General features: G+C 39.4%; 2 protein-coding genes across 2 annotated transcripts; one reads left to right on the forward strand and one right to left on the reverse strand.

Annotated features, from left to right (window-relative positions):
• Window positions 1-672: 672 nt before the first annotated feature.
• On the reverse strand, window positions 673-10,465 carry LOC130908062 (SMC5-SMC6 complex localization factor protein 2-like). Its single transcript, XM_057823679.1, has 2 exons — window positions 10,305-10,465; window positions 673-4,470 (listed from the first exon to the last, which is right to left on the reverse strand). The coding sequence occupies exons 1-2, from the start codon at window positions 10,370-10,372 to the stop codon at window positions 1,311-1,313; spliced, it is 3,228 nt and encodes a 1,075-aa protein (XP_057679662.1). The 5' UTR covers window positions 10,373-10,465; the 3' UTR covers window positions 673-1,310.
• Window positions 10,466-15,998: 5,533 nt separating this feature from the next.
• Window positions 15,999-27,521, forward strand: tmem151ba (transmembrane protein 151Ba). Its single transcript, XM_057823138.1, has 2 exons — window positions 15,999-16,392; window positions 25,152-27,521. Exons 1-2 carry the CDS (start codon window positions 16,294-16,296, stop codon window positions 26,595-26,597), a joined length of 1,545 nt encoding a protein of 514 aa, XP_057679121.1. The 5' UTR covers window positions 15,999-16,293; the 3' UTR covers window positions 26,598-27,521.
• The last annotated feature ends 208 nt before the right edge of the window (window positions 27,522-27,729 follow it).

The following is a 27,729-nucleotide window of genomic DNA, read 5'->3' on the forward strand; positions in this document are numbered from 1 at the left end:
TTCCTGTTATTTCTGCTATTTCCTATTTTTTCTGTGAAGAACCCAGAGAGGGTTATCTGGTTATTATCTATTTAATTAGTGGTGTTATTATTACTTATTACATTATATTATGGGCTGTCAAACGATTAAAATTTTTAATCTAGTAAATCACACCTTAAAAATTAATTGTAATTAATCGCAATTCAAACCATCTATAAAATATGCCATATTTTTTGTAAAATATTGTTGGAAAGATAAGACGGATATATACAACATGCTGTACATAAGTACTGTATTTGTTTATTAGAACAATACATCAACAAGATGGCATTAACATTATTAACATTCTGTTAAAGCGATCCATGGATAGAAAGACTTGTGGTTCTTAAAAATGTTAGTACAAGTTATGCTAATTTTATATTAAAACCCCCTCTTAGTGTTTTCGTTTTAATAAAAATTGTAAAATTTTCAAACAAAAAATACACTAGTAGCTCGCCATTGTTGATGTTAATAATTACACAATGCTCATGGTGCTGAAACCCATAAAATCAGTCGCACCCAAGCGCCAGCGGAGGGTGACAAAACACCAAAAAACACAAGTAAGAAATGGACATGACACTGTGCTGTCATTTTATGTTTGAGCGGGGCATGTGCATTAAATGCGTCAAATATTTTAACGTGATTAATTACAAAAATTAATCACCGCCCGTTAACACGATAATTTTGACAGCCCTATATATTATATTAAATTATTATTTTATTTACTTTTGCTCCGTGAAGAATTCAGAAAGGGTTATTTGATTGTGGCTTTCTGAAAAACAATACATTTTAACATTTAGGCACTCCTGCAATCGTCACTTTTTCTGTTACAAACTGACCCGGCCCCTCATCAGAGAAGAAAAAAGTTATGTGGTCCTCACAGGAAAAAGTTTGGGGACCCCTGGTTTAAACATTTTCTGAAATGGATTTGATGTCTAGAACTGTCAATGATAGTGAATAAGTTAAAGGCCACAAGCAACAAAATAATCCAGAGGTATAAGGATATTCCTTTTATTTTCAACTTCTTACAAACTCTTACAAATTAAAACATTCTGTACACTGAAACTCTGTAAATCCAAACTGTTAACAGCAAATTTATACAATTCAACACTACAGGCCTGTATAAAACAAGCTACATTATTTTGAAAAATAGTGTTTTCTATTGAACCTACTGAAAATGTAGGAAAAGCGCTACCAAAGAAAAATATTTTAATTGAGCAGAGAACGAGTCAATAATTCAAGTTTAACAGGCTTAGCAGTGCAAAACGGGGTTGTAAAATTAAGGTGTTCAACTACTGTTGGATGGGTGCTCGTCCCGGTTCATCTGTTGTTGTTGTTATTGTTTCGCATTCCATTTTAACTCTAGTGCTCATGCCGGAAACAATGTATGTTTCCTGGCAGCGGTGCGGTAATGTTCCAATGGACGATGGCTTCAAATAGTCTCGAGTCTTAGAATGAGGAGGCTGCATCTGCTGAAGGACAATCTGCCACTTGGTGTAGATCCTGGTCAGCAGATCATTCACCTTGCTCTTGTACAAACACTTTTCAGATGTTCTAATGTTACACCCGACGCGAGTTCTCAAATCAGAAGAGAGAGTCAGCAGATGTTCTTTCTGATGCGTCGGGAATGACTCGAAATTAGAGGCTTGGCTTGTCAATGTGAGCAGGCTGTGGCAAAGGTCGTACGACTGCCGATCCGAAAAATTTGCGTCGTCTTCCGAGGAACTCTCGTTGCAGATGCTCGAAATGAAACTGTGGAGGGACGAGGGTTGCATTCTCAGCACGTACGGCTGCAGCGCAGTGAGCTTCATTTCCTCTCCAGTTGGTTTGTATTGACAAGTCCTGTCTAAAAGTTTGGAGATCATGGAGAGACTAAGATGCTGGCGAAGGAATTGGTGGTGGCTGTTAGGCAGCAGTTGAACCAGATAGCACATGTTGAGGTGGTCATCCGTCAGGTCAGTGAGTGCCCGGCAGATTCTGGGGAGCATGGTGTCCCAGTCCCTAACATTGTTGACTATCTTTTCCAGCAGAGTGTCAATCTTCACACCGCCCAAGGAGATGATGTTTGTGTCGAGAGCCACTCGAGCACACATGGTCATCAGCAAGAGAAGCTCGTCGTCGACGTATGCGTACGTGCACAGGCTCAGGCAGCACGACAGGTACTCGAAGCTGTTTCTGCAGTTGTGTTCTGGAAATATTTCCCCTCGCTCATTGCCAAAAGTCCATTCAGTTTGAATATCAACATTTGTAAGTATATCTCTCTCTGTGAATGGGGGCTGCAGATTTTCAAGCGGGAATAGCGTGACAAACGACACGCCCATGTTCATCAGCACCAACGTTATGTCTGCCAAAGTGGGAATCCACACGGTAAACGCCTCGTTCTTGTTTTTCACAGTATTATAGGTGGCAGATTTGGCCGTTTCACAGAGAACCTGCAGTATTTTGTCAGAAAATTTCCAGTCAGAATGCACAGACATCATCTTGAAGAGGAACTGGGACACTTGCGTGGGACAGGGTGAGTTGTAGCTGAATTCTCGCTGGAACGAGCCCGTGTTCACATATTGTTTCAGCAGAGCTGGGCTGGACCTGAGAATAATTTTCTGCATGTTGTTCTGCGGTTTGACGGAGCACCGTCTGAGCTGCAGCGAATCCTGATTGAAGATTTGACCGAACTTGTGTAGGTGGAACACCTCTTCCCCCGGCGGCACCTCTCTGATCCTACTGGAATCCAACGAGTCACGCTGCAGTATTTCCAATTGTTTGTCTACATCCTTTACGCAGTTTTCCTCCTCGTGGTACTCGGCTACTTCCATGAGTACTTTGTCGCACGCCGTACGAAGTTGGGCCTCATTTTCTTTGGACTTTTTTCGGGTGTCAACCTCTTCCAGCAACTTGTCCAGGCTGTTGTACACCTGTCTTTCTGAGATTGTCAGCGTGTTTAAGGCACTAGAAAATCCACCAGATATCTCTGATTTAGGTGGAACCTTCAAAACCTGGCTCATAATCTCCAAGGACAACAGCTGGTCTTCGTCGCTGCTTTTGGAAGCTTGGCTCGAGTCCGATTGGAAAGTGATACCGAGGCTTAAATCCAGATCCTCGTCAGAATTGCTTTGAATCGCGGGCAGTGTGCACACTTTGGGTGTCAGTCTCTCATCTGTCGAGCATTTGTGTAGAGAATTCATTTTGGATTCAGCAGGAATGGGTTTATATTCAATATCTTCAATCCTTAGCCTTACTAACGAAACGTAAGGTAAGGAAATATGGCAGTGTTTCGCTGGAATCAACTCTTCCGCAGGAGAAGCAAACACTTTGGGTGTCAGCCCCTCATCTGTCGAGCACTTGTGTGGAGAATTCATTTTGGATTCAGCAGGAATGGGTTTATATTCGATATCTTCCGAAACGTAAGGTGAGGAAATATGGCAGTGTTTCGCTGGGATCAACTCTTCCGCAGGAGAAGCAAATTTATTCATTTTAGTAAAAGAGCTCTGGGAATTCTTGCATTCTGGATTTCCGTCATCGCATTTGGACTGTGTGCTCTTCGGGAAAGGGCTGAGGATGACGTCCGGGGTGAACAATTGATCGTAGTCGTCGGGAATGTATGTCGTCCTTCTTCGTTGGTGCGCCTTTCTTTGTTTGGTCAGCAAATGATTTGACTTGGTGGGCGAATGGTGAGGAACGCCTTGCGATTCCAGTTTCGGAGTCGTGATTGACAACTCGGAAGACTTTTGTTGGGGTTTCTGAAGTAAATTGATTTCCTTCGTGTGGTCAGTTTGAGCTTTTTCCTTTCCGTTGAGTTCTTTGGGCATTTTCTTGGAAACGTCTCCCTTGGATAAAGGTTGCAAGGAGGCGATGTTACCGTCGAAGGAATTTATTTTGAGCTGCATTACTCCTAAAAAAGGTTGTTTGACAGTCAGTTCGGACGGCGTCCAAGGTGATTGTGTGGATAGTTCATCTGCGATTTGGGAAGGTGATTCTGAAGACTTGAGACAAAGCTTTTTGACAACGCCGTCCTCACACTCCCTGTGGCGTTTCTGAGGGTGCGTAAAGCACAAGGCTGTAATGGATTTTTCATTTCGAGGTGGTGGCAAACTTTCCTTCGCTGACAGTAGTAGTCTTTGTCCAGAGTCCGACACCGCCCTGGATTTGGACTCTCTACTGACGTTTTGTAATAGAGAGCAAGTACTTGAATTCGTCTTGCGGTAGTGGGCCGATGAGCCGAACGGCATCCGAAGAAAGGAAGGACATTGTTCCCGGCGCTGCGACTCTGGTGAGGAAATTTGCGACAAAGGACTGGGGAGTTGGTGCTGCGATGGCAGCTGGTGGTGCTGGTACAAGTCGGGACTTGAGAGTGGCAATCTTCTTCTAGGCAGGTCTATGTGGTTGGTGGTCTGAGACGGTTTCATTGGAGTCTCTTTAATCTTTGGGGAATAGTATTCTGGTATTGTATGTGCTCTGTAACAGACAAGAGAAAAAAAGTTATCAAAACAGATGAAAAAAGAAAACCGTATCAAGAGGAAATTAAGCAAGACAGGTTTTACCCCCATGAAAAGCTGCCATTTTTGAGGAGGGGCAATTCCACACAACAGCAATAATTATATTTGTAAATATTGACATCTTTTTTTTTTTTAAGTGAGACTAAAGATTTTTTTTTTTTTTAAATCCAATTATAGTTTTCTTTTTTTTTTTTTTTTTTTTTTTTATTTAAAGGATTTTAGTTAGATGAATTCATCAAATAGTATTCTATGGAGAAAGGCAATCATTTGCATTTCAATTCAAAATAGTGGGGGAAAAAATTCTGGGCAAAAACATTAAAAATCTGAAGTTAAAACAACTTTTCAGGATATTTTCTGGAACTATCCTAACATTTCAATGGTTAAAAGAAGAATATATATATATATATATATATATATATATATATATATATATATATACACATATATGTATATACTGGACTGTCTCAGGAAATTAGAATACACAATATTCTAATTTTTTGAGACAGTCCTGTGTATATATACAGGACTGTCTCAGGAAATTAGAATACACAATATTCTAATTTCCTGACTGTCTCAGGAAATTAGAATATTGTGTATTCTAATTTCCTGAGACATTCCTGTATATATACACAGGACTGTCTCAAAAAATTAGAATATTGTGTATTCTAATTTTCTGAGACAGTCCAGTATATAGGCATGTGCCGGTATGAGATTCTGACAGTATGATAACCTTTAGGAGTGGGAACCTCAGGGCACCTCACGATACGATACGATTCGCGATACAAGGCTCACGATAACGATTATATCACGATACAGCGATTATCGATATATTGGTCAGAAATTGGATACATGAAATTCTACGATACAACTGTTGAAACGAAAAGAAAAAAAAAGATATTGGAAATAAAAAAAAATACTGTTTAAGTCATTTATTAAACAGTGACACCTTTTCTGTGCAACATTGCTGTAAAATATAAATCTACTGCAAATTGTGCCCCTGCACATATAGAGGAAACCAACCACGACCACTGATATCGCTTGGAGAGATCACGATGAATGGCACCCTTAATTTCTTTAAAGTTTTAAATCTTTAAAAAAAAAAATAAATAAAAAGTGCCGTAGGTGTCAGCAGTTGAGCTTGGAGTGGGGCAATGATAAAATTGGTGGGTCTTTTCTTCGTATATGAACTTTGTTGCTTGGTTTGAGCACTTCCACTATCTGCTTCAGCATTTAAGATGTCAGACTTGCTCAGTCACAGTCTTCCTCACCTTAAAAACAACAAAATAAAACAAAAAATATTAGCTACTTCATAGCGTTTGAGTTTAAATCCTGATTTTTTTTGTTTTGTGTTGAAAGTATTGAATTAAAAAAAATATGAACTGAATGTATAGAAATTAAAAATTCAATAATTACCTATTTTTAATATGTAGGCTACATTAATTATCATGCACATCACTTTATATATCTTGGAACCTATTCAAACCATTTTTATAGCTTATTGTATCAAAATGACAGTAATAACAGTTTGTGTAGTAAACTAGATGGAAATTGGTTCTCAAATAAATCGGTAAATTCATGTGGGCTTGTTCGATATTCATTTTCATCCAGTTTAGGGTCCTGGTTTATTTTATATCATTCAACACCAAATGTTATCAAAATAATACTTGTAAATTAAAAAGTCAATTACATTGCAAAACTTTCTTACCTGAAGTGATGAAAGCAAAGCTCACAAACTCCAGTGTCCACTACGTCACCAGCTCCCAGTGAAACTTATTTTTCTTAGACAATTCTTGCATACAGCAAAGTCCTTGTTCACCTTACTTCCTTTCTTGTTGGTGTAAAATCTAAAGTGTGTCCCCATGTGTGATTTGTAGCAATATTTTTCTCATTTTTTCCCTCCACCGTTCTCACAGAGCTTTTTTATTTTTTCAACCCACTTGGAGCTTCTCTTCTTCTCTAGACAACTTGTGCGCACTTCACCCTCACCGCCACTCCCGAGCGCCCCTAGTGGACCGCCAAGGAATTGCTCAACAAACATTGAGCAGTTTACAGCATCCATACTCCATTGTATGGCCAATATGTTAAATAAAAGTATCGATTCTTGGCGGGAGCATATCGATAACCCATCGGGTTGCAAAATATCGCGATATATCGCTGTATCGAGATATTGTCACACTCTTAATAACCTTAACCCAAAATTTCACGGTATCACAATTACAGCTCTAAAATGTGTTAAGCCAGAGTTATACTCCTGCGTTGCGGTGACGGCGAAGTGATTACGGCGTCAATGAGCATTCGATAGTTCTGCGGTGAGGGAACCCGTTGCTCTTTACTTCACCACCAAGCCACTAGAGGCGGTGTGGCTTTATGTTTGTACGGTTTTGGGGTATGCTTGTTTATTTCCGCTAGTCTAGTTTAACGGAGAAAAAATAAACAATGCAAAATGGAACGCTTAAATGTAATTCTTCTGCTCATCAACACTGAATAAATGTTGATCATACAAATGTTGAGGGGCAGGCAACGCAGAAGACTGTTTCGAGGCGGGTCTGGCCGACTTTTGATGTTGCACAGAGGGTTCTAGACTCGGGTGGAGAGAGCTAGCTGTGGCGGCTAGCTTCAAACTGGCGTCGAGCACTGCGTCCAAGGTCTGCAAAGCCCTCCAGCCCGATTTGTTTGCCGTGTCCTACAACCAGACAGTGGGAAGCCATAGCAGATTTCTGGCGTCTATGGAACGTCCCAAACTGTGTTGGGAGCCTTGATTTTAACGTTATCATAAAAAGCACCGAGGCACTCTCAATCAGTGATGATGTATCATGTGTGAACAGTCTGTTATTGAAAATTAAAGATCAAAACATCTCTTTTGACACCAAAACCTGTGCTTTATTCTTCATATACTTGAAGTGTGACACGTAAATATAAAAAAGTCACAGACTCACAGCAAACATATGCACACAATAATGAAGTGCACCAACCAAAAATACGACAAAGTGATAAAAAGTTGGCAGTTTTTGGCTGACTGGGTCACCGCTTCGTGTGGCCACTCGATTCCGAACACACGTCTCGGTGGTTCTTCCATTTTTTTTCCCCCAATCGCCGACTTTGCCATTTGGCAATCATAATTATGTCTTGACGAGACTTGCTCTTCGATGATACTCCCGTCGGCCTGGTCCATTTTTGCGTGTAGAAAAATAATGTTTCACAATGGCGGTGATTTCGCACTGAACCGGAAACAACAGTCTGAGCGAACCAATCACAGTCCATTTCCCCCACCTCATATGCGTTGACGTGACACTAGGCTGACGCTAGGGTTTGAAAAATCAATAGGACCGCGTCAGGCTTCGGCGCAGGGTCATAAATCGGGTCTTACTTGACGGCGCAGGTCTGACGCGGAAGTATAACTCGGCCTTTACTTTGAGATATCTGGGTTAAAAAAAAAAAAAAAAAAAAAATTCCATTGAACAGGATTTTTATTTTTCTAAATTAATTAGCTAATTGGAAAATAAGTATAAAGTTAAGTTAAAAAAATAAATAAATAAAAATTTTTAATCAATGCAGTCCTTTCCGTGAGCCAAAACAGCCACAGCTCAACATTATTACCATCAGAACAAAAATAATAGAATTATTTGCCATAAAAAGCACGTGTGTATGACTCGTATCATTGTACATTAAACACACACTCTCTTTCTCAACACAGCAAATTGCCAAAGCGAACAAAAAATATATATGTGTTTTACCAACACTAGACACACTAAACACGCTGGAGTTAACTCTCGTGGCTGGTGGGAATCGTTCATGAGTTTTTACTAACCATTAATTTTGTATGCGAAATCATATTGTAGGTATTGCCTCCTCGGCAGCCACATGTTTTACATGTCGGTTGGCTCTCCTACTCTAAGCCGCGGCTGTCTGTAACTTTTTTTGTAGCTGAAGTATTCCCATACGAGCGATTTCGTTTTCTTCGATGGGGGAAAAAGTTTTGGAGTTTCACCTTCTGCAGCCGTCGTGTAGCACAGCTTACTCACTGACACTGAGCAACAACCGGTGGGGAAGGGTCTAACCTCGCAGCTGCAAGCGAGGGATTTCTCTCTGCATTTTTGGGACATAAAAAATAGCTAATACCTTAGGGACGGTATGACAGAAAATTCTAGCGGTTTTGAAACCATGATGCTTTCATACCACGGGATAACTTGAAAGCGGTAATCGGCACTTGTGTGTGTATATGTGCATAATATATATATATATATATATATATATATATATAAGGGCTGTCAAAATTATCGCGTTAACGGGTGGTAATTAATTTTTTAAATTAATCAAGTTAAAATATTTGCCGCAATTAACGCACATGCCCCGCTCAAACAGATTAAAATGACAGCAAAGTGCAATGTCCACTTGTTACTCTGCCCTCTGCTGGCGCTTGGGTGCGACTGATTTTATGAGCTTCAGCACCCATGAGCATTGTGTAATTATTGACATCAACAATGGCGGGCAACTAGTTTATTTTTGGATTGAAATTTTTACAAATTTTATTAAAACGAAAACATTAAGAGGGGTTTTAATATAAAATTTCTATAACTTGTACTAACATTTATCTTTTAAGAACTACAAGTCTTTCTATCCATGGATCGCTTTAACAGAATGTTAATAATGGTAATGCCATCTTGTTGATTATCGTTATAATAAACAAATACAGTACTTATGTACCGTATGTTGAATGTATATATCTATCTTGTGTCTTATCTTTCCATTCCGACAATAATTTACAGAAAAATATGGCATGTTTTATCGATGGTTTGAATTGTGATTAATTATGTAATTAATTTTTAAGATGTAATTAACTCAATTAAAATTTGTAATCGTTTGACAGCCCTTATATATATATATATACACACACATATATATATATATATATATATGTGTGTGTGTGTGTATACATAACCATCTAACACAAAATGGGTTATACACGTATAAGGCTTTGAGAAGGTGATGGGTGGAATACCTAAACTCACAAAGAGATATCCTCCAAACCCATTTTGTGTTAGATGGCATAAATATTATATATATATATTTCACTATTTTGCACTGTCGGTCTACTGTAGATAACCTGTTTTGGCCATAGTATTTGGAAAGGACAAAAACGTCTATGACCATACCTGCCGTTTCTGTTGAATTATCAAATATAAAACGATTCATTCTCTTTTTTTCTGTTGAATGTTTATCCTACCAAGTTGAATAAATATTCAAAACGGTTCGTCGAGCATGTTTGGTTGTCAATGGGACATCAATATTACAAATTTTGACAAAAGATGTGGGGATTTTTTTTTTGTCTTTACGGGTTTAAGGTGATTATAATTGGTACGTGAAGAAAACAACAGTTTGAACATGAAGATTATGGTGTCCAGAAAAAAAAGAGACCCAAAAAACCGAAAACGCGAATTTTCCTGAATATCTAACACACCCCGAATTGTGTGCCAACAAGATTATGACGCATTTTTTTTTCTCGCCAGTCATAGCGTGAGACATCAAACACCGTATTGGCAAAAAAGCGTTTGGAATTATCGTCACACTGACCAAATCAAGCACAACTGCGGAAGCTAACTATCACCTCACATTTATAATTTAGGAGGCTTCTAATACTGGGCTGCCAACCTAGCTTGTTATATAGTATTTAGCTGTAACCGACCTCATACGGAAGTACTCTAGGCACTTGAAGTTAGCATTAAGCTATAAAGTCACTATCACGACTCACGAGCATGTTACATTGCTGGTTTCGAAAATACATGCATTACTCACCTACTGTCCCCATTATTTTCTGCTGTATTTTTCATTTTGTGACTAAGATAGTCCTTCGTTATCGACATATTTCAAAGAGAATTCGAATCACAGCATTACCCGCCCGAAGTAAACTAAATTTAGCGTGTTGCATTATGGGCCTTGGAGTCTCCCACTGCTTTTCCGTCTTCTTCTTCGACAGTGTTTTTACGCTCAGTTGCTGACGTAATGACGGCGGATAAAGCAACCTTGCAGCGCAATGTTGCGCTCTGCAGGTTCAGATTGTGTATTGCACATTACTTATCGATTGAAACTATTATTTTTTTGACCGATTCACACCGTTCCAACTTCGAAACGTTCCAAAAACTATGGAAGGGCTAGTGAAAGAAAAAAAAAACGGTCAGAATTCTGACATTAGAACTTTGACCTAATAGCCAGAAGTCTCCGACCCCAAAGCCAGAACTATTTTTTTTATTACTTAGTCTCTCAAAATATTTTTAATAATGACAAGTCCAAAACAAAGTACGAACAAAAGCTCAGGGGATCAAACAAAAGACAGTAATAAGTTCCAATATATCTATACACCACTAAGACCTTGCAGAACTCATAATTAAAAATGTCTAAAATAAAATTTAGAGATATAAAATCCAACATGGCCGCCGCAGCAAAACAGAGCTTTTTACGTTAAAAATTCTTGTGAATAAATGCTTAAATCCCTGATTTTTTTATATGAACATAAAACAGTTTAGATTCATGGTTAAAAAGCAAAAAAACGGGCAGTTATCATTTACTTTACGTAAATATGTTGAAGTATGATGCTAGTCTGTAAGCCAATGTGGTGGCCGCCTTAGCAAAACAAAGAGCTTTTTATGTTGATAATTCTTGTGAATAAATGCATCAAGTCGCGGAATTTCTATAGATATGAACGCAAAACAGTCTAGATTCCTGGTTAAAAGGAGAAAACTGGGCACTTACCTTTTTTTTTTTTTTTTACGTAAATTTTTCGAAGTATGACTTCAATGCCGTAATGGCTCATTTCTCCCATTTATTTTTTTTCACAACGTTTCAAAATGCATGAATGGTACGAAAAATATAATAACTACCTTGAATCCTGGTAAAAATCACTCCTGAGACAATCCTTCCTGTTTGTATGCAGTACCGCTTTCGTACTTTTTCAACCTAAATCCGGCGTTAGATTGCTGCGTGTATTTGGGAATAACTGCTCTTGATGCAGTGTGTGGGCAGGCCTCCTACACGAAGGCGTGGCGCAATGTCTGGGGAAAGTGACCCGTCAATATATTATGAAGTATGTTGCAGAACTAAAAATGTCCAGCGACAGTATTTTTTCTTTTATTAATAAAACAAATGAAATCTTACACTTTTTCCTACATTGATTTCAACATGCTGTCAGGTTTTGACCCCTTAGACTTCATAACCTATTGACATGACACGGGAAACGGGGCCGATTTGTAGGGGGCATATTTTCAAAAACTTCAAATTCAAATATTTACAAAACCAAAGCTGCTACCGACCTAAAAGCAAAACAGGCACCTACCTTAGCCATATATGAGTCTCCATGAGCAGCGGCATAAAAAAATTCAAAGTCGTTTCCTTATAAAATCCTGATTATTTTCTCTATACCATAACTTTTGCACTATAAGGCGCACCCGACTATAAGCCGCCACCCACCAAATGTGACAAGAAAATGGCATTTGTTCATAGATAAGCCGCATTGGACTATAAGCCCCAGCTGTCCTCACTGTATTATGGGATATTTACAACAAAAGCTATTAACCGGTAATGCTTTATTTGACAGCGGCATCATACGACTGTCATAAGACCAAATGAACCACCATGACACTTTGAACCAATTAGTTGAGAAGCTTGCTTCAAGAAGCTTCATTTGGCCATCAGTGCTTCGTTGGGGGAGAGTCAACCTCTTCTGCCACCTGCTGTCAACACTGTTGTCGTCCAACATGCCTCCTAGCATACATTGCAGCACTCCAGATGTAAATAACAATCAAAATTCATGGTCTGTGCTAAATATTTCTTCAGTTACTGTTCCAGTTGTTTCATTTATTGCTATGTTATTTTGTAAGGTTTTATTTGACATTGGCACCATAAGACTGTCATTAGACAATCATAACTATGATATGACACTGTCATGAGCATTAATAAACGCTTATAAAAGATGTCATTAGCGTTATCCGGCAAATTATCTCACTTTTGAATGGATGTAAAAGATCCAAACTGGACATAAATGGCGTTCATGACAATTTGCCGGATGACACTTACTAACAATGTCATAAGCATTCAGCAATGCCCATGATAGTGTCATGTCATAAATATGACCGTCCTATCACTGTCAAATAAAGTGTTACAAAATACCATAACAAGCAATTAGTTAAACAACTACAACAGTAACAATACATAATTAGCACAGAACGTGAATTTTGATTGTTATTCACATCTGTAGTGCTGCAATGCATGCTAGGAGGCATGTGTTGCCTATTAACCCAAATAAATCAATAAATAACCCGCATTGGACTATAAGCCGCAGGTTTCAAAATGAAGGGAAAAAGTAGCGGTTTATAGTCCGAAAATTACAGTAAGTATAACACAACTTAAAATGGCTATAAAAGTCTCAGATTTTACACAAGATGCACAAAAATCACCAAATGCAGAGATAATCACCTATATTTTCAGGATCAATAGCAATATTTAATATATCATATAAGTTTTTGACCAAAATAGCAACTTCATTTTTTTATGTACTGCACTTTTTCAACAGCTAATAAATCCCTCAATTTAACATCAGAAACTTAATACTTGAGGAAAACATGCAGAATCAATCATAAATAATATGTAATAGATAATTAAAAAATTGTATATACAATCACAACTTATTATAGGACAGAATATCCCTTTATTATTATTGTGCACTATATACTGTTAGCGAATGAGGCTAGCGGCTGCCTGGCGCAAACAGAGCTTTTCTGGTGAAAATACTTGTGAATAATTGCTTAAATACCCAAATTCTTCATAGATATGGACGTAAAACAGTCTCAATTTTTGGTTAAAAGCAAAGAAACCATACAGTTAGCGTTTATTTTGTGTATACTGCCGAAGTACCATGCTACTATGTAAGGGAAAGAGGCTAGCGGCCGCCAGGCGAAAAAGGAGCATTTCTGGCAAAAAGTCTTGTGAATGAATGCTTAAATCCCCGAATTCTTCATAGTATGGACATAAAACAGTCTCGATTCTTGGTTAAAAGCAAAGAAACCATGCAGGTAGCATTTATTTCGCGTAAATATTGCCAACTATGAGGCTAGTCAGGTCCGTGTGTAATCAAAGAAGAAAATTCCTGCGAATAAATGCTTTAATCACGCATGCGTAGTACGAAAAATATAATATTTACCTTGAAGCCTCGAACAAATCACTCCTGAGACAATCCTTCTTGTTTGTATGTGGTACAGCTCTCGAATTTGAATACAATCGTAAGTAAATCCAAGTTTAAATCCGACATGAGCGTGTCCTGTCTTCGGCTATCACTACATGAAGCCCCCCACCCCAACGATAAGGCGTTGCCTAAATAAGGACGAAGTGTCAGGCCTTCTTTTGTGGACCATATTGAATATTTTCATAATTTGCTTCAGGCTATCGAAAACAGGCAGCAGTACGCAATTGCTCCACAGGCCGTAGTTTGGACATCCTTGCTGTAGTTGGTCACTGCACAGTGACATAATGCTGAATATACTGCCAGTTTTGATTCTTACAGTAATTATACACTACTTTTCAGACTTCCCATTTGTATTATGAAATTTTTGTAAATGCACACTTCTTTAATCCAAAATGCTTTGAAATAATAAATTCTATGTATTGCCTGTTCATGCCTAAAATTTGCTGATTGTCTTTTGGCCTTTAGAGGGCTCACTCGCTCAGAAATAGTGTACTAAGTGAGCCACATTTATCCCGAATTTTCACTGTCTGAGAGAAACAACATTGTTGCCAACTACCCCATCTGTTTTTATCCAATGATGTGCTTGCTTATTTGATTTTATGCCAATAATCCCTCCAGTGTTCACAATAAATAAGATAATATGATACGCATACATACCCATGCATTTATTATTGTCATGCTCAAAGAACTCAGGATCAGCAACAGGGCCAATGTCGTCTTGTTCCCACCCCCCGTTACAGCATCTATGATCAGCAATAATAAACTCCTCACACCCTTCACACAATCTGTTTGCCATCCGGCCATAAGGAATACAGTCTGGCTGCATCAGGGCCAAAACCACAGGTTCTATTCGCAAGCTGTCAGAACCGTAAACACTCTTATCACCATGTGAAATATCCCAAAAGCGAACTCCACTTAAAAAAAAAAAAAAATCTTCAATTTATTCAACAGATCAGTGTTTTATATATATTTGCACATACTTTATCATAAATAATATTTCTTTCTATAGGCACCATACTGGTGACACCTGATTTATAGAATTCAATTAATCTGTAATGCATATACAGTGATCCCTCACTACTTCGCGCCTCCAGTCCATCGCAGATTTTTTTCAATTAAAAAATAAATAAATGTGATATTTTATAGAGCTGTTCCGAGCCAATCACGTAGTCTCTCTCTCTCTCTCTCTCTCTCTCTCTCTCTCTCTCTCTCTCTCTCTCACTCCTGCTGCTTTTCCTGGTCAGGCAGTGCACTTGAGTTGTTTATTAAAGTTAACAATGATTGACAGACGGTTAAGATTTGATCTCGCCAGCGACGCTTACTTCAAAGCGCTGCATGCGTCAATCATCGCTTAACTTGTTAAACAGTTGCTGTGGCAACTCATTGTGTGTAAGTGAGCAGCTTGAGCGGATTTCAGTGGACTCACTCAATGAAGCAATTAATAGAGAAAAGCGTTTTTCTACTTTATTCTTGTTTTTAAAATAATTTGGTGGGACAGTAACATGTTTAAAACATAATCATTACATTTGAAGTGCTTAAAAAAACATTTATTAAAATATACAGGGCATCCCAAAAAATGTATACACTCTGTAGGAGCTGGTAACCAAATTGTCTATGGAGTTTTTGGAGATTAAACCCACTGACTCAATGATGGCAGCCAGGCTAAACTTCAAATAATGGAAATTCATTCTGAAATGCTACTGGAAGAATGAAAATGCAGTTCAAGTGTGAACATGTCCGGCTATTAGGTTGTTGTTGTTTTTTTCTATTTTACTTTGGGAAAAAAAACATCTTATTTGTACCTTTTTCCCAATACTAAGTCTGAATAAATACATTGAAAAAAAAAAAAAAAAAAAATTGGGGTGTGGGCGCTACTTCGCGGTTTTTCCACTTATCGCGGCGGGTTCTGGTCCCCATTTACCGCGAAAAACGACGGATCAATGTATATTATTCTAATTTACTTATATTTGCTATTTGTCTTTTTAATACAATAACCCAATTGAAAAATTTGCTAGCGTAGCCTATGACAAATTCTCGATTTATTGTTTAATTATGGAGGTTTACACAATATTGTATTAGTTTTTTCGTCGTTTCTAGTCATGTTTTTACATTGAAGAATGAACGGTGCGTTGCACATGCAGGTAAGGGTGCGTGAGGGTCGTATCTGCCGTGGTAGCCCCGCCCCCTCGTGCACGCGCTGTGTTGTTAGGTGGCGTGGAGATGTCTGCACACACGTGCCCGCCTTCTTTGTCCCCTTTTACGGCCACTACCGGGAACTGGAAGCTCCCCCGACAGCCGCTTTTGTTATTTCCGAGCATCCCTTGAAGTGCTTTCGTCTAGCGACGCGACGTCTGGACGCTGGGCTGTTTCTCCCCGCCACGGTTTTCTTCTTCCCTGCCCACCTGAAGATGTTTCCATTTAGCCTCCGGGTTCCCCTGGCTGGGCCGCCTTGTCAGGTGGCATCCCCATGTGTTTAGGTTCTTGCAACAGCACTCACACCGCCTTCCTCTCATCCCAACTGGAGCTCCATGCACCACTTCTTTTGTCATCATGTCCCCTGCATCGGCCGCGGCTGCCAGTGAAAGCAGCACCTGCACCGTTGCCTCCGAAGGGGAGCCCGAGCCAGAGCAGGACAGCCCCAGACTTGAGGTGAGGTGCGAGGTTTAGTTGTGTTTGTTTGTATTCAAATTGAAGGCAGGTTAAAGCATGTGCCATGATGTAAAAAAAAAAAAAAAAAAAAAAAGATTGTGGAGTAGGAAGTGGTATGCATTTTTTCTGATCAGTTTGAATGAATGCATCCTAATAACAAAGTCTTTATTTTATTGTTGTCAAAAATAGGGTTGAATGTAGGGCTGGACGAAAAAACTAACAGTGCGACTTATTGAGGGTTTGCAATATCAGATGACTTGAAAAGCTCTGGGAAGATTGGTTGACTCACCATGTTTTTTTTATTGGTATATTGCATTCAGTATGTTATTAGATTGTTTTACCTTAGTTTTTCTCATTCATCCTTGTATTCTTATTTTTTACACAATTTATCAAATTCTCCGTTATAAAATGTTATCTTGGTTTCTGTATTTTTTTTAACTGTTGGATTATAAATTCAAGGCGCTTCAATTTATGCAAAAAATGGCAAAACTGCGACATGTGATTGTATTCCCATAATGCAGTTTAATCCAGGCTAAGGGAATTTACATTCAACAGCCACTTTATTAGGTACACCTGTCCAACTGCTCGTTAACACTTAATTTCTAATCAGCCAATCACATGGCGGCAACTCAGTGCATTTAGGCATGTAGACATGGTTTAAGACAATCTCCTGCAGTTCAAACCGAGCATCAGTATGGGGAAGAAAGGTGATTTGAGTGACTTTGAACGTGGCATGGTTGTTGGTGCCAGAAGGGCTGGTCTGAGTATTTCAGAAACTGCTGATCTACTGGGATTTTCACGCACAATCATCTCTAGGGTTTATGGTCCGAAAAAGGAAAAATATCCAGTGAGCGGCAGTTTTGTGGGCGGAAATGCCTTGTTGATGTCAGAGGAGAATGGCCAGACTGGTTGGAGCTGATAGAAAGGCAACAGTGACTCAAATAACCACCCGTTACAACCAAGGTAGGCAGAAGAGCATCTCTGAACGCACAGTACGTCGAACTTTGAGGCAGATGGGCTACAGCAGCAGAAGACCACGCCGGGTGCCACTCCTTTCAGCTAAGAACAGGAAATTGAGGCTACAATTTGTACAAGCTCATCAAAATTGGACAATAGAAGATTGGAAAAACGTTGCCTGGTCTGATGAGTCTCGATTTCTGCTGCGACATTCGGATGGTAGGGTCAGAATTTGGCGTCAACAACATGAAAGCCTGGATTCATCCTGCCTTGTATCAACGGTTCAGGCTGGTGATGGTGGTGTAATGATGTGGGGAATATTTTCTTGGCACGCTTTGGGCCCCTTGGTACCAACTGAGCATCGTTGGAACGCAACAGTCTACCTGAGTATTATTGCTGACCATGTCCATCACTTTATGACCACAATGTACCCAACTTCTGATGGCTACTTTCAGCAGGATAATGCGCCATGTCATAAAGCTGGAATCATCTCAGACTGTTTCTTGAACATGACAATGAGTTCAATGTACTCAAATGGCCTTCACAGTCACCAGATCTCAATCCAATAGAGCATCTTTGGGATGTGGTGGAACGGGAGATTCGCATCATGGATGTGCAGCCGACAAATCTGCACCAACTGTGTGATGCCATCATGTCAATATGGACCAAACTCTCTGAGGAATGCTTCCAGCACCTTGTTGAATCTATGCCACGAGGAATTGAGGCAGTTCTGAAGGCAAAAGGGGTCCAACCCGTTACTAGCATGGTGTACCTAATAAAGTGGCCGGTGAGTGTATACAAGCAATAGAACGTACAACAGTAAAGAAAAGTGGAAATTGAGATGTTTTAATACTAGAATTCTACCCCCACAAACCCAAACTTTTTGTGGACCTAGTGTTTTGTATGTCAATGTGACGAAACAAACCAGGAAATACCACTGAGAACCTGGGAACAAAATATGTGTTACATGGTGTAATCAATAGCTTCAAAAAAACAAAAAATAAAAAACAACCTAACAAAAAAAACATTGATATAAGCCTGAGCTTTTTGGTAGGCGCTGCTGTTTTGTCTAGTTTATGGTATTAGTGAAAGTAATTAAATGAAATGTTACCGTAAACAGCAGACTGTTATAAATATACTTTACCACTGACTATGTAGTGGTTCACTCACCTGACTAAGTGCAAGCTTTGCCTCATTACGTTGCCTGTGAATGACGAGCAACCGGCCCGGAGTGTATAAACTCAGTCAGTTGGGATAGGCCCCTGCTATATTGCAACACAAAAAGGACAACTAGTAGAGAAAATGTATGCATGGTGGGATAGAATAGAAAATGGGAGTAAAGATGGAATGAATATTTCACAAAAAATGGTACATTTGACAGAGTGGTAGAACCAAATTTTTGGCGGGCATGTTACTATCACTCAAAAAACATCTGTATCCGGATCATAACCAGAGGTGGTTGTTGTGTTCATCCAACTGCTCAGTTGAACACAAAAAAGGTTATAAGTTAATCAAATATTCAGTGGTGGCTCAGTCAAATTTGTAACGACACATCTATTACACAGGGGACTTTTTTATGTAACTTAGCTGGTCTTATTATGTCAAGACAAAGTGTCTATGAGTGTGAGCGCAGCACTTTGCAAAGCCATCACGTGGATTGTACAGTTGTGTAAGGTTTTGAGGGGAACATCTGCTACATCTTGTTGTTTTGTGTGGATAGAAATATTTCAAATACAATAAAATAATTGGGAAAAAAATCTTTCAAGTGAAATCATACCTTTTAAGAAATAAAAAGTGTTCATTAAAGACTGAAATTGTACCATAGGTGAGTCAATATCATTACCTGGTACCTTTGTGATAACTCCAGAATGTTATTTTCTATTGTATTTGGAATAAGATGCTGTTAAACAAGCCCCAATCATTTAAGAGTTGCTCAAGACATTGTCAACAACATTGTTACTAGTTGATAATGTTGGCAGCCTTAATATGGATGACAATTTTTAATCCTTACTTTATCCTCTGCTTTAATGGTTGTTGGTTGAAATGACAAAAGCAAGCACATAATTACAACCTAAATATTATTAGTATATTTCTGTGACCAAAAGATCTGTTGACAGCCTTTTTGCATTGAAAGACAACACCTATATATTATAAATAACCTTAACATGAAAGAGTTGTTAAAAGTATTTAGGTAAATTGCATTTTTTTAGACCTCTGATAATAGAGAAAATAAGATTTAAACAGAAAAGAATGGCACTACCTAGAACCTATGGGTGCAGCCATTTTGTCAGTTATCTCCACGCACATACACACTGATAAACTCGAGCACAGGTGCATGTGCTAATGGGTATTCATATCACGAGAAATGGTGTGCAATCTGGGATATACATATTTGATTGTATACTGGCACGGACTTAATAGGCATGTGCTGGTATGATAACCTTAAGCCAAAATATCACGGTTTTGCAATTACAGCTCTAAAATGTGTTACTTTGAGATATCTGGGTTAAAAAAATAAATTAAAAAATTCCATTGAACAGGATTTTTATTTTTCAAAACATATTAGCAAATAGGAACATAAGTATAATTTTAAAATAAATACATAAATAATGCTTTAAATAAAATTAAAATATATGCTGTCCTTTAGGTGAACCGAAACCCACAGTCGCAGCACATTATTACCATCAGAACAAAAATAATTAAATTATTTTCCATAAAAATCCATGAATATGACTCCTATCATGTTTACATTATACACACATACTCTTTATCAACACAGACAGTTGCCAGAGAGAAAGAAACATCACATTTTACCACCACTAGACACACTAAACACAGGAAACGTTCATGACAGTGTTTACTAACCTTTAATTTTGTATAAATGTGGAATCATATTGGAGGTATTGCCTCCTCGGCAGCGACCCTCCGCGAACATGTTTTACATGCCGTTTGGCCCTCCTCCTCTAAGCTGCAGCTGTCTGTAACTTTTCTGTAGCCAAAGTATTCCCATACCAGTGATTTCGTTTTCTTCGATGGGGGAAAAGGTTCAGGAATTTCACCTCCTCCAGCCATGGTGTAGCACAGCTGACTCACTAAACCTGAGCAACAACCGGTGGGGCAGGGTTGAACCTTACAGCTGCAAGCGAGGGATTTCTCCATGCATTTTTTTGGACATAAAAAAAAGCTAATACCTTAGGGACAGTATGACGGAATTTTTTTGCGGTTTTGAAACCTTGACGTTTTCATACCTCGGTATACCTTGAAACCGGTAATCGGCACATGTCTACACCATACCTGTAAAGTTGTATGGTTTCGGCGTAATTTGCACAAGTGAGCACTGATTTTTAAATGGGTACGCCGTACGTTCAAAATCTGTATGTTTTTCGTGCATTACGTTTTTTTTTCTCCGTTCAGATTTTGTCACGGTTTCGGCAATGAGACAATGTGCGTTACTATGTTGGTTGAATGACGCAAGAAAATTCAGATACACTGAGAGCGAAGTGTTTGTTGTGACGCTGTTGCAAACGCGAAGTAGGTGGCTCCAATATTTCCAGACTATAGCCGACAGCCTACAATCTACACCTAGATATCTCATGCATATAGAACTACATGCGAAATGACAGACTCGGTCGTGTTAGTAAACAGCCGCCATTTTAGAGCAGTACACTTCTCAGAAAGGCTCTGTTGTAGTGAACCTTCCTAGCGAACCTAAATAACTTTTTATCTAAAATACTCCTAAATCGGCAAAATCTTGACTTGAATCTATCTTTAAATTATGAAAGTTTTAAAACTTTCACGTCGAAATGAAATAATAAATACATGACTTCCAAACATAGCAAAGTTTACTATGTTTTTTTGTTTTTTGAAAAAATGAAAAAAAATCATGAAAGGTAACACCAGTTAGCCTACTTTGCCAATTAACTAATTACTTTTACATTCAGGTAAATGAGCTACTAACTCAATTACTTTTTTGGGAGAAGTAATTTGTAACTAATTACTTTTTAAAAGTAAGATTAACAACACTGGTCATAAAGATGAAGTCTGCAGAATGAAAAGTGACGAAAGCGGAGATTTTATTCTGCCAATTTGTTGCCGAACACAATTTGCCCGCAACTATTGCTGATCACTCCTCAGAATTAGCAAAAGAAATGTTCCCTGACTCAAAGATTGCATTGGTGAGTTAATTTTATCAGTTGACCTTTTTAATTTATAATTGGACACACTAACGAACTACCTTCAAGTCAAACTGAATTGCGAGCTGAAGTGCAATGAAATGCAGCCATCAAGACATGCCAAAAGTGCTACATACAATTATAACAAAAGTCACTTTTAATTTTAGTAATCATGATGTAGCTGTAGATATTGATTGTTCTTTGATTGCTCCAGGTTATATGTTACAATATTACCAATAAATTCATATTATTTAAAAAACTGAGTTTTATTGCATGCTATATACAATGTATATTATGTATTAAGGGCATACGTCACTATTTGTAAGATTGCCAACGGCCTCGGGTTGACAGGTATGTCTACACTGATATCATGTCTGCCCCCGTGTCAGTCAGCAACTCCATTTTATTTACATTTTACACATAAGATAAATTAAAATCGTTTTTCAATGTATTAAACAAGATTCTTTACACCGAGATGCGCAAATTAAAGGTGTCGTCTTTCCCTTTAAAACGTCACAACTCACACTTCCATGACATTTCAATTGACTGCCAGTGATATCAATACTCAACGGATATAACAGCGTATTATTATTCCCAATGCTTCAATCGAGGCAGTAAAGAGAAACATGAGCCATGAACTGTGTCATGTTGTATTGATTATTCTTGTAATGTATTCAGATAGAAGCAAGCACATGCAGTGGGTTTTTGTTCCCGATGGCAAATTTCTCAGTTAATCCCCACAGTGGGGTGTACAACCATCTGGCTAAGGTGGAAGTGAAAAGCATAATAAGTATTAACTTGTATTATTGATGCTCGCCTGTCACTTGAAGCTCTGATGACGTGTTGGATTCAATACATCAATGACATGGTGTGGACTGTTAAACCCACTCTGGTGCAGAGTTTGACCAATGGAAAAAAATCCAGATGATTTTTGCTGACATGTACCTGTTTGTTATTTTTAACAAACTCTTTATTTCAACTTTATTTGAAGACCGGAGTTATTATTGAATGAATATACAAATAATCCGTCCATTTTAGGACTTTTAAATCCTTGCCAGGTTTGCATGGCAGCCTTCCCAAAAAAGCGTGACTAAGTCATGATCCAGGCACGGGACTGGCTCTTCCCTGAGGTGATGAAGGACGCCACCAGCTTTATACTACACAGCCACATTGCTCCCCCCAGCCCCCCTTCAAAGGCTTGGCATTGAATATGGACTTGAACTAGCATGCGCATTGACTTCATAGAACATGCAAAGTCAGACAGACACGCATTGTACTTGTCAACCAGTTGGTTTCTTTCACTTAATCATAGTCTCTTCATTGTATTACGCACAGACCCTGACATGTGCGACCGCTCATGCATAAACTATGAAAAAGCACTTACAGCGCAGAATATTTGAGTAAATATTTCATATGCACCAGTCTCTGACTTTGAGCCATTTTTAGCTTCAAAGAGATATTTTCTCCTTCACAGCTAATCGCTTTTTGGAGAGATACTTAGCGTTATTGTGTTGTTGTTTTTTTAAATCAGTTTTTAAAAATATATGGCGGAAAACACAGACAAGACTGAAAAAGCAGTTTCTGCTCTTGCACTCATCTTTAAAAGAAACTGCTGTATTTTAAGACAAAACAACTGTTGTGTTTGATAGAACAATATGTCTATATGCTGCCATGAATCTGTTATGCATTAAGCCCCCAAACTATTTTTAATTTGTCCGTTTTACTCTGGAAACCCCCGTTTTCGGACGTCCCGCAACCGCTTTTGTTTCAACCCAGCCATAAAACGAAGGTAATTAATACCATTTATTATTAAAAAATGTCTGTCATTTTTAGCTAAGAAACATTAATTGGTCTCTAACATTTTGTTAAAAAAAAAAAAACGACTTAAAAAAATTATTCACTCACATATTTTAAACTTTTAAACAAATTACGTCACAATGAAAAAAAATTGTTTGTAAAAAAGTCACGGATATCTACCTCATAACTATCGCTTAATTGTATTTTTTTTTGTTTTGTTAGCGTCCCATTTTTCTTCGATATGTTAGATGATAAATAATCGATCCAAAAAAAGAAAAATTGAAAAAAAAAAACGTTTAAAAGTGTAAATATATGAAAAAAAAAAATCTCGACTACTCCTTGATGTCTGCGATTTCTGCATCGCGACCCTTGTTATATTACCATGTTTCACCCATAAAATACCCCAAAAATCCAGCTATGGCCATTCACAGCTGTGTCTTGACACTCAGTGATACATGCTACATGGAGTTTTTGGATCGAAACAAGGTAAGTACGCGATAATATCTCGTTAAAAGTCATCTCGTCTTCAATTCTGTCACCTACAAATAGGGTTTTGCTGTTTACATTTTTTTCAAAATGCCCTCCTGTTCAAAAATTTTCTTCCCCCAGAAAATTGAGATTTTAAGCTTTCCAATGATGTATCACACATGCATATTGGACAACTTTGAAAGTTGGCCAAATTGGGGGTCTAAGAGCGGAACTTCAAGTCACCCGAGTGTTTTCCGCCTTATATTTCTGGCCTGTTTTTCTGTTCATTTTACTTGCCACAGTTATCGACCACAACCTAGATCTTTTTGATAAGTTAATATTTGTTCATTTACATTCTTACCCTTACCTAAGCCTTACCACAGTTTGATGATATCATAAAAAAATAGTGCAGGGCACAACCACATTCACATCTATGGACAATTTGGTGTTTCCAATTAACCTGATGCTTTGAACTGCTATGGTGTGAGAACATAATTTTTCAGAAGTATGTTTTTTGTATCCGTCGGCATTGTGGACTACTAGTTAAAACATCTCCAGAGTTCTGATTGTTGGTGATCAATTTTCAGCTTTGGTCTGCCAATTTGGAGTTTGTATGCAATCCCCTTGTTAATTTTCTCTGCGTAATCTGACTTCCATTTACAACGTGTCCATTAGAGAAGCTCCTAAATTGTCCAGAGGTTTAAAAGTTAGTTTGACTAGCTGTTTTTGTGACGCTCGTGAGGATACACTGCAAAGAGAAAAATCCATGATTAGTTTGAATCGAAAGCTATCATTCAGATGTAGAAATACAGTAGCAACAGGTGGATGGAGGATACACAAGTTACTGTAACTTCGCCTGCTTCCACATTGTGGAAGAGTTTTGTCACTATACTATTTCTTGTATATAATGTATCTGATAGGTGGTAATTGTGTTGTCGTACATTTATCTGACTTTGGTTCAGACAAAGAACTTTTAGTTCTCACTCAGTGGTGGTCTCAACGTTAGTCTGAATGGTTGCCCTGCAAATGACTGGTGACCAGTTCAGGGTGTTGTGCTCTGGCAACTCTAGAACTTAAATACTTGGAGATGAAATGTTGATGAAAATGAGTGGATATACAGTACGCTTCAAGACACATTGTCTGAGGTAAAAAGTTCTCATAAAGATGAGCTAAAATCTTGAAAGATTTTCCAAGATTTGACTTTCGAGCCAAATTGCGTGATGGTGGCACGGCGCTCGAGCGTCACAAATCATTGCAGTTACGCCTTCTTTGCTCATTTGATAGTTACCTAAACAAGCTATCGATACATAATCAAGTCAACAAAAATCCTCAACTGACCGCAGTCTTCTCCTCTTTTGTGTGCAGCTACGTCCTCAGAAGCAGTCCCTGCTGAAATCCTTGTGTCAGGAGACTCACTGGAAATGCCTACTGCTCTCTTTGCTCATGTATGGCTGCGTTGGAGCCATGGCTTGGTGCCAGGTGACCACTGTCACGCGCCTCTCCTTTGACAGCGCTTACAAGGGCAAGTCCATGATGTACCACGACAGTCCTTGCTCCAATGGCTACATCTACATACCTCTTGCCTTCTTGGTTATGCTCTACGTGGTCTACCTGGTGGAGTGCTGGCACTGCTACACCAGGAACGAGATGCAGTACAAAGTTGACGTGGAAAACGTAGCCGACCGAGTCCAGAGGATGATGCATGCCACGCCATGCATTTGGTGGAAGGCCATCAGCTATCATTATGTGAGGAGGACCCGGCAAGTGACACGCTATCGGAATGGAGACGCGTACACCACCACCCAGGTTTACCACGAACGGGTTAACACGCACGTGGCTGAAGCAGAGTTTGACTTCGGGAATTGCGGAGTGAAGGACATCTCAAAGCACCTTCAGGGCCTGGAATGCTTCGCTATTACCAAGCTGAGGTTCACCAAGTGCTTCAGCTTTGCCAACGTGGAGTCAGAGAACTCTTACCTAACGCAGCGGGCCAGGTTCTTTACAGAGAACGAAGGCCTGGATGACTACATGGAAGCCCGTGAGGGAATGCACCTGAAAAATGTAGACTTTAAGGAATACATGATTGCCTTCACTGACCCACATCAACTTCCCTGGTACGCATTGCATTCAACTTTCTGGACAGCGGCTGCTCTGACTCTCTCCTGGCCTTTACGAGTGCTGACCGAGTACCGAACTGCCTGTGTCCACTACCATGTAGAGAAGCTCTTTGGATTTGACTATGTGCCGGCGACGCCTTCTGAAGAGCGTCCTTACTGCAGGCACATTCCACGAGTCAACACAATCGACAGCACAGAGCTGGAGTGGCATATCCGCTCCAACCAGCAACTAGTGCCTAGCTACTCTGAAGCGGTTCTCATGGACCTGGCCCAGCTGTCAGGCAACTGCCAGAACTACTCTGTTTGTCATCGCTATGGCAGCTACAGGCAGAACTGCCAGCGATGCCACCGCGCCATCAGCAACTCGTCAATCTTCTCTCGCAGCGCTCTAAGCATCTGCAACACTGCGAGCCCGCGCCTGCCCTTCAGTGCTAGTCGCTTCTCGTTAGGACGGCTCTACGGCTCCAGGCGGAGCTGCCTGTGGAGGAGCAGCGGGAGCCTGAACGAGCCCACGATTCGCCCTACGGAGAGCACGCGCTGCCTATCGGGCCAGCAGAACGGGGAAGAGAGCCCTCCAGCATACCAGGATGCACTCTACTTTCCCGTTCTCATTGTCCACAACAACGAAGGCTGCCTCAACCACGACCATCGCTCCTTGCACAGAAACGGTTCTTGCGTGGAGACTTCGCTATGACCCTCAAGCAGCATTATGAAGGAAAAGAGAAGGGATGGAAACCACTTACAACCTTTTTTTTGGGACAGATACAGTGGCTTTAACAAGCCTTTTAGCCAGATGTAAAGACAATAAACTGAAAATACATATGACAAAAGAGCTTGACACTAATTGCTCTAAAGTTGGGATGTTTGTGCGTCAATGTCATTGAAAAAAGCTGATACTGGCAATGTTTTAAAGACCAAATGTGAAGTAGGGTTGGCCAACTACGTTTTTGAATAATATCAATGGCTAAACAATTAAAAGCATATTTTCGTTATTTTTTTTTTTTTTTTACGCAACCCTTCCAGATTCTTTGTTTAACCCATAGCAACGCCCTTGACAACGAAAATGCTTTTCTCCGACAAGCTTCGGAACTCTTCGGAAATGACGTCACACAGAGAACTGCGAGGGAAGTCCGCCATAGAACAGTATTGTTGTATTGCTTCTCGGTAAGATGCCACGGCGGTGTGTGGCGATGTTTTGTTCTCACTCAAACGAAAAGTTGTATGAGTGGCCAAAGGATAGCAGGGCACATAAATGGACATCTTTCGTTCGCACGAAGCGAATGAATTTCATGCCATCATCGAGTAGTGTTCTCTGCTACAAACACTTCGAAGATGCCTGCTTCCTCAACCGGTCTGCTTATGATCAAGGATTTGCAAAAAAGTGTGATTTTTGGATAGATGACTGATGACTTTGTCAAAGCAGGGATGCCAACGGTTGTGGAATGAACAGTAGAAGGTAGCGACGTTAGCCGAAAGGTAACTCGAGGCAAAACCCCGATCGTGTTGTGGAATGAACAGTAGAAGCTAACTCGTGTCAATCCCCGATCATAGTTGTATTGAGTTCATTTTGCCTACACTTATAAATTCGTCAAAACTTTTCTTTTATCCCAGGCAATAGTCGGTGGTTTATTTACCTGACATGTTTCGGCGAACATTTCCGCCTTCGTCAGCGGGTCCGAAGGCGGAAGTGTTCGCTGGAACATATCAGGTAAATAAAAGCTAATGTCGCTAGCTTCTACTGTTCATTCCACAACATGATCAAGGATTCGTCAATACTTTTCTTTTATCCCAGGCAATAGTAGGTGGTTTATTTACCTGACATGCTT

The sequence above is a fragment of the Corythoichthys intestinalis genome, chromosome 19 (assembly GCF_030265065.1).
Source record: "Corythoichthys intestinalis isolate RoL2023-P3 chromosome 19, ASM3026506v1, whole genome shotgun sequence".
Lineage (NCBI taxonomy): Eukaryota > Metazoa > Chordata > Actinopteri > Syngnathiformes > Syngnathidae > Corythoichthys > Corythoichthys intestinalis.

Excerpts from the sequence above, each read along its gene's own strand:
- LOC130908062 (XM_057823679.1), bottom strand. The coding sequence starts at position 10,372 with ATGTCGATAACGAAGGACTATCTTAGTCACAAAATGAAAAATACAGCA. Across the intron at positions 4,471-10,304 it reads GAAAATAATGGGGACAGTAG|AGCACATACAATACCAGAAT; the intron begins GTGAGTAATGCA and ends TGTCTGTTACAG.
- tmem151ba (XM_057823138.1), top strand. The coding sequence starts at position 16,294 with ATGTCCCCTGCATCGGCCGCGGCTGCCAGTGAAAGCAGCACCTGCACC. Across the intron at positions 16,393-25,151 it reads AGGACAGCCCCAGACTTGAG|CTACGTCCTCAGAAGCAGTC; the intron begins GTGAGGTGCGAG and ends TTTTGTGTGCAG.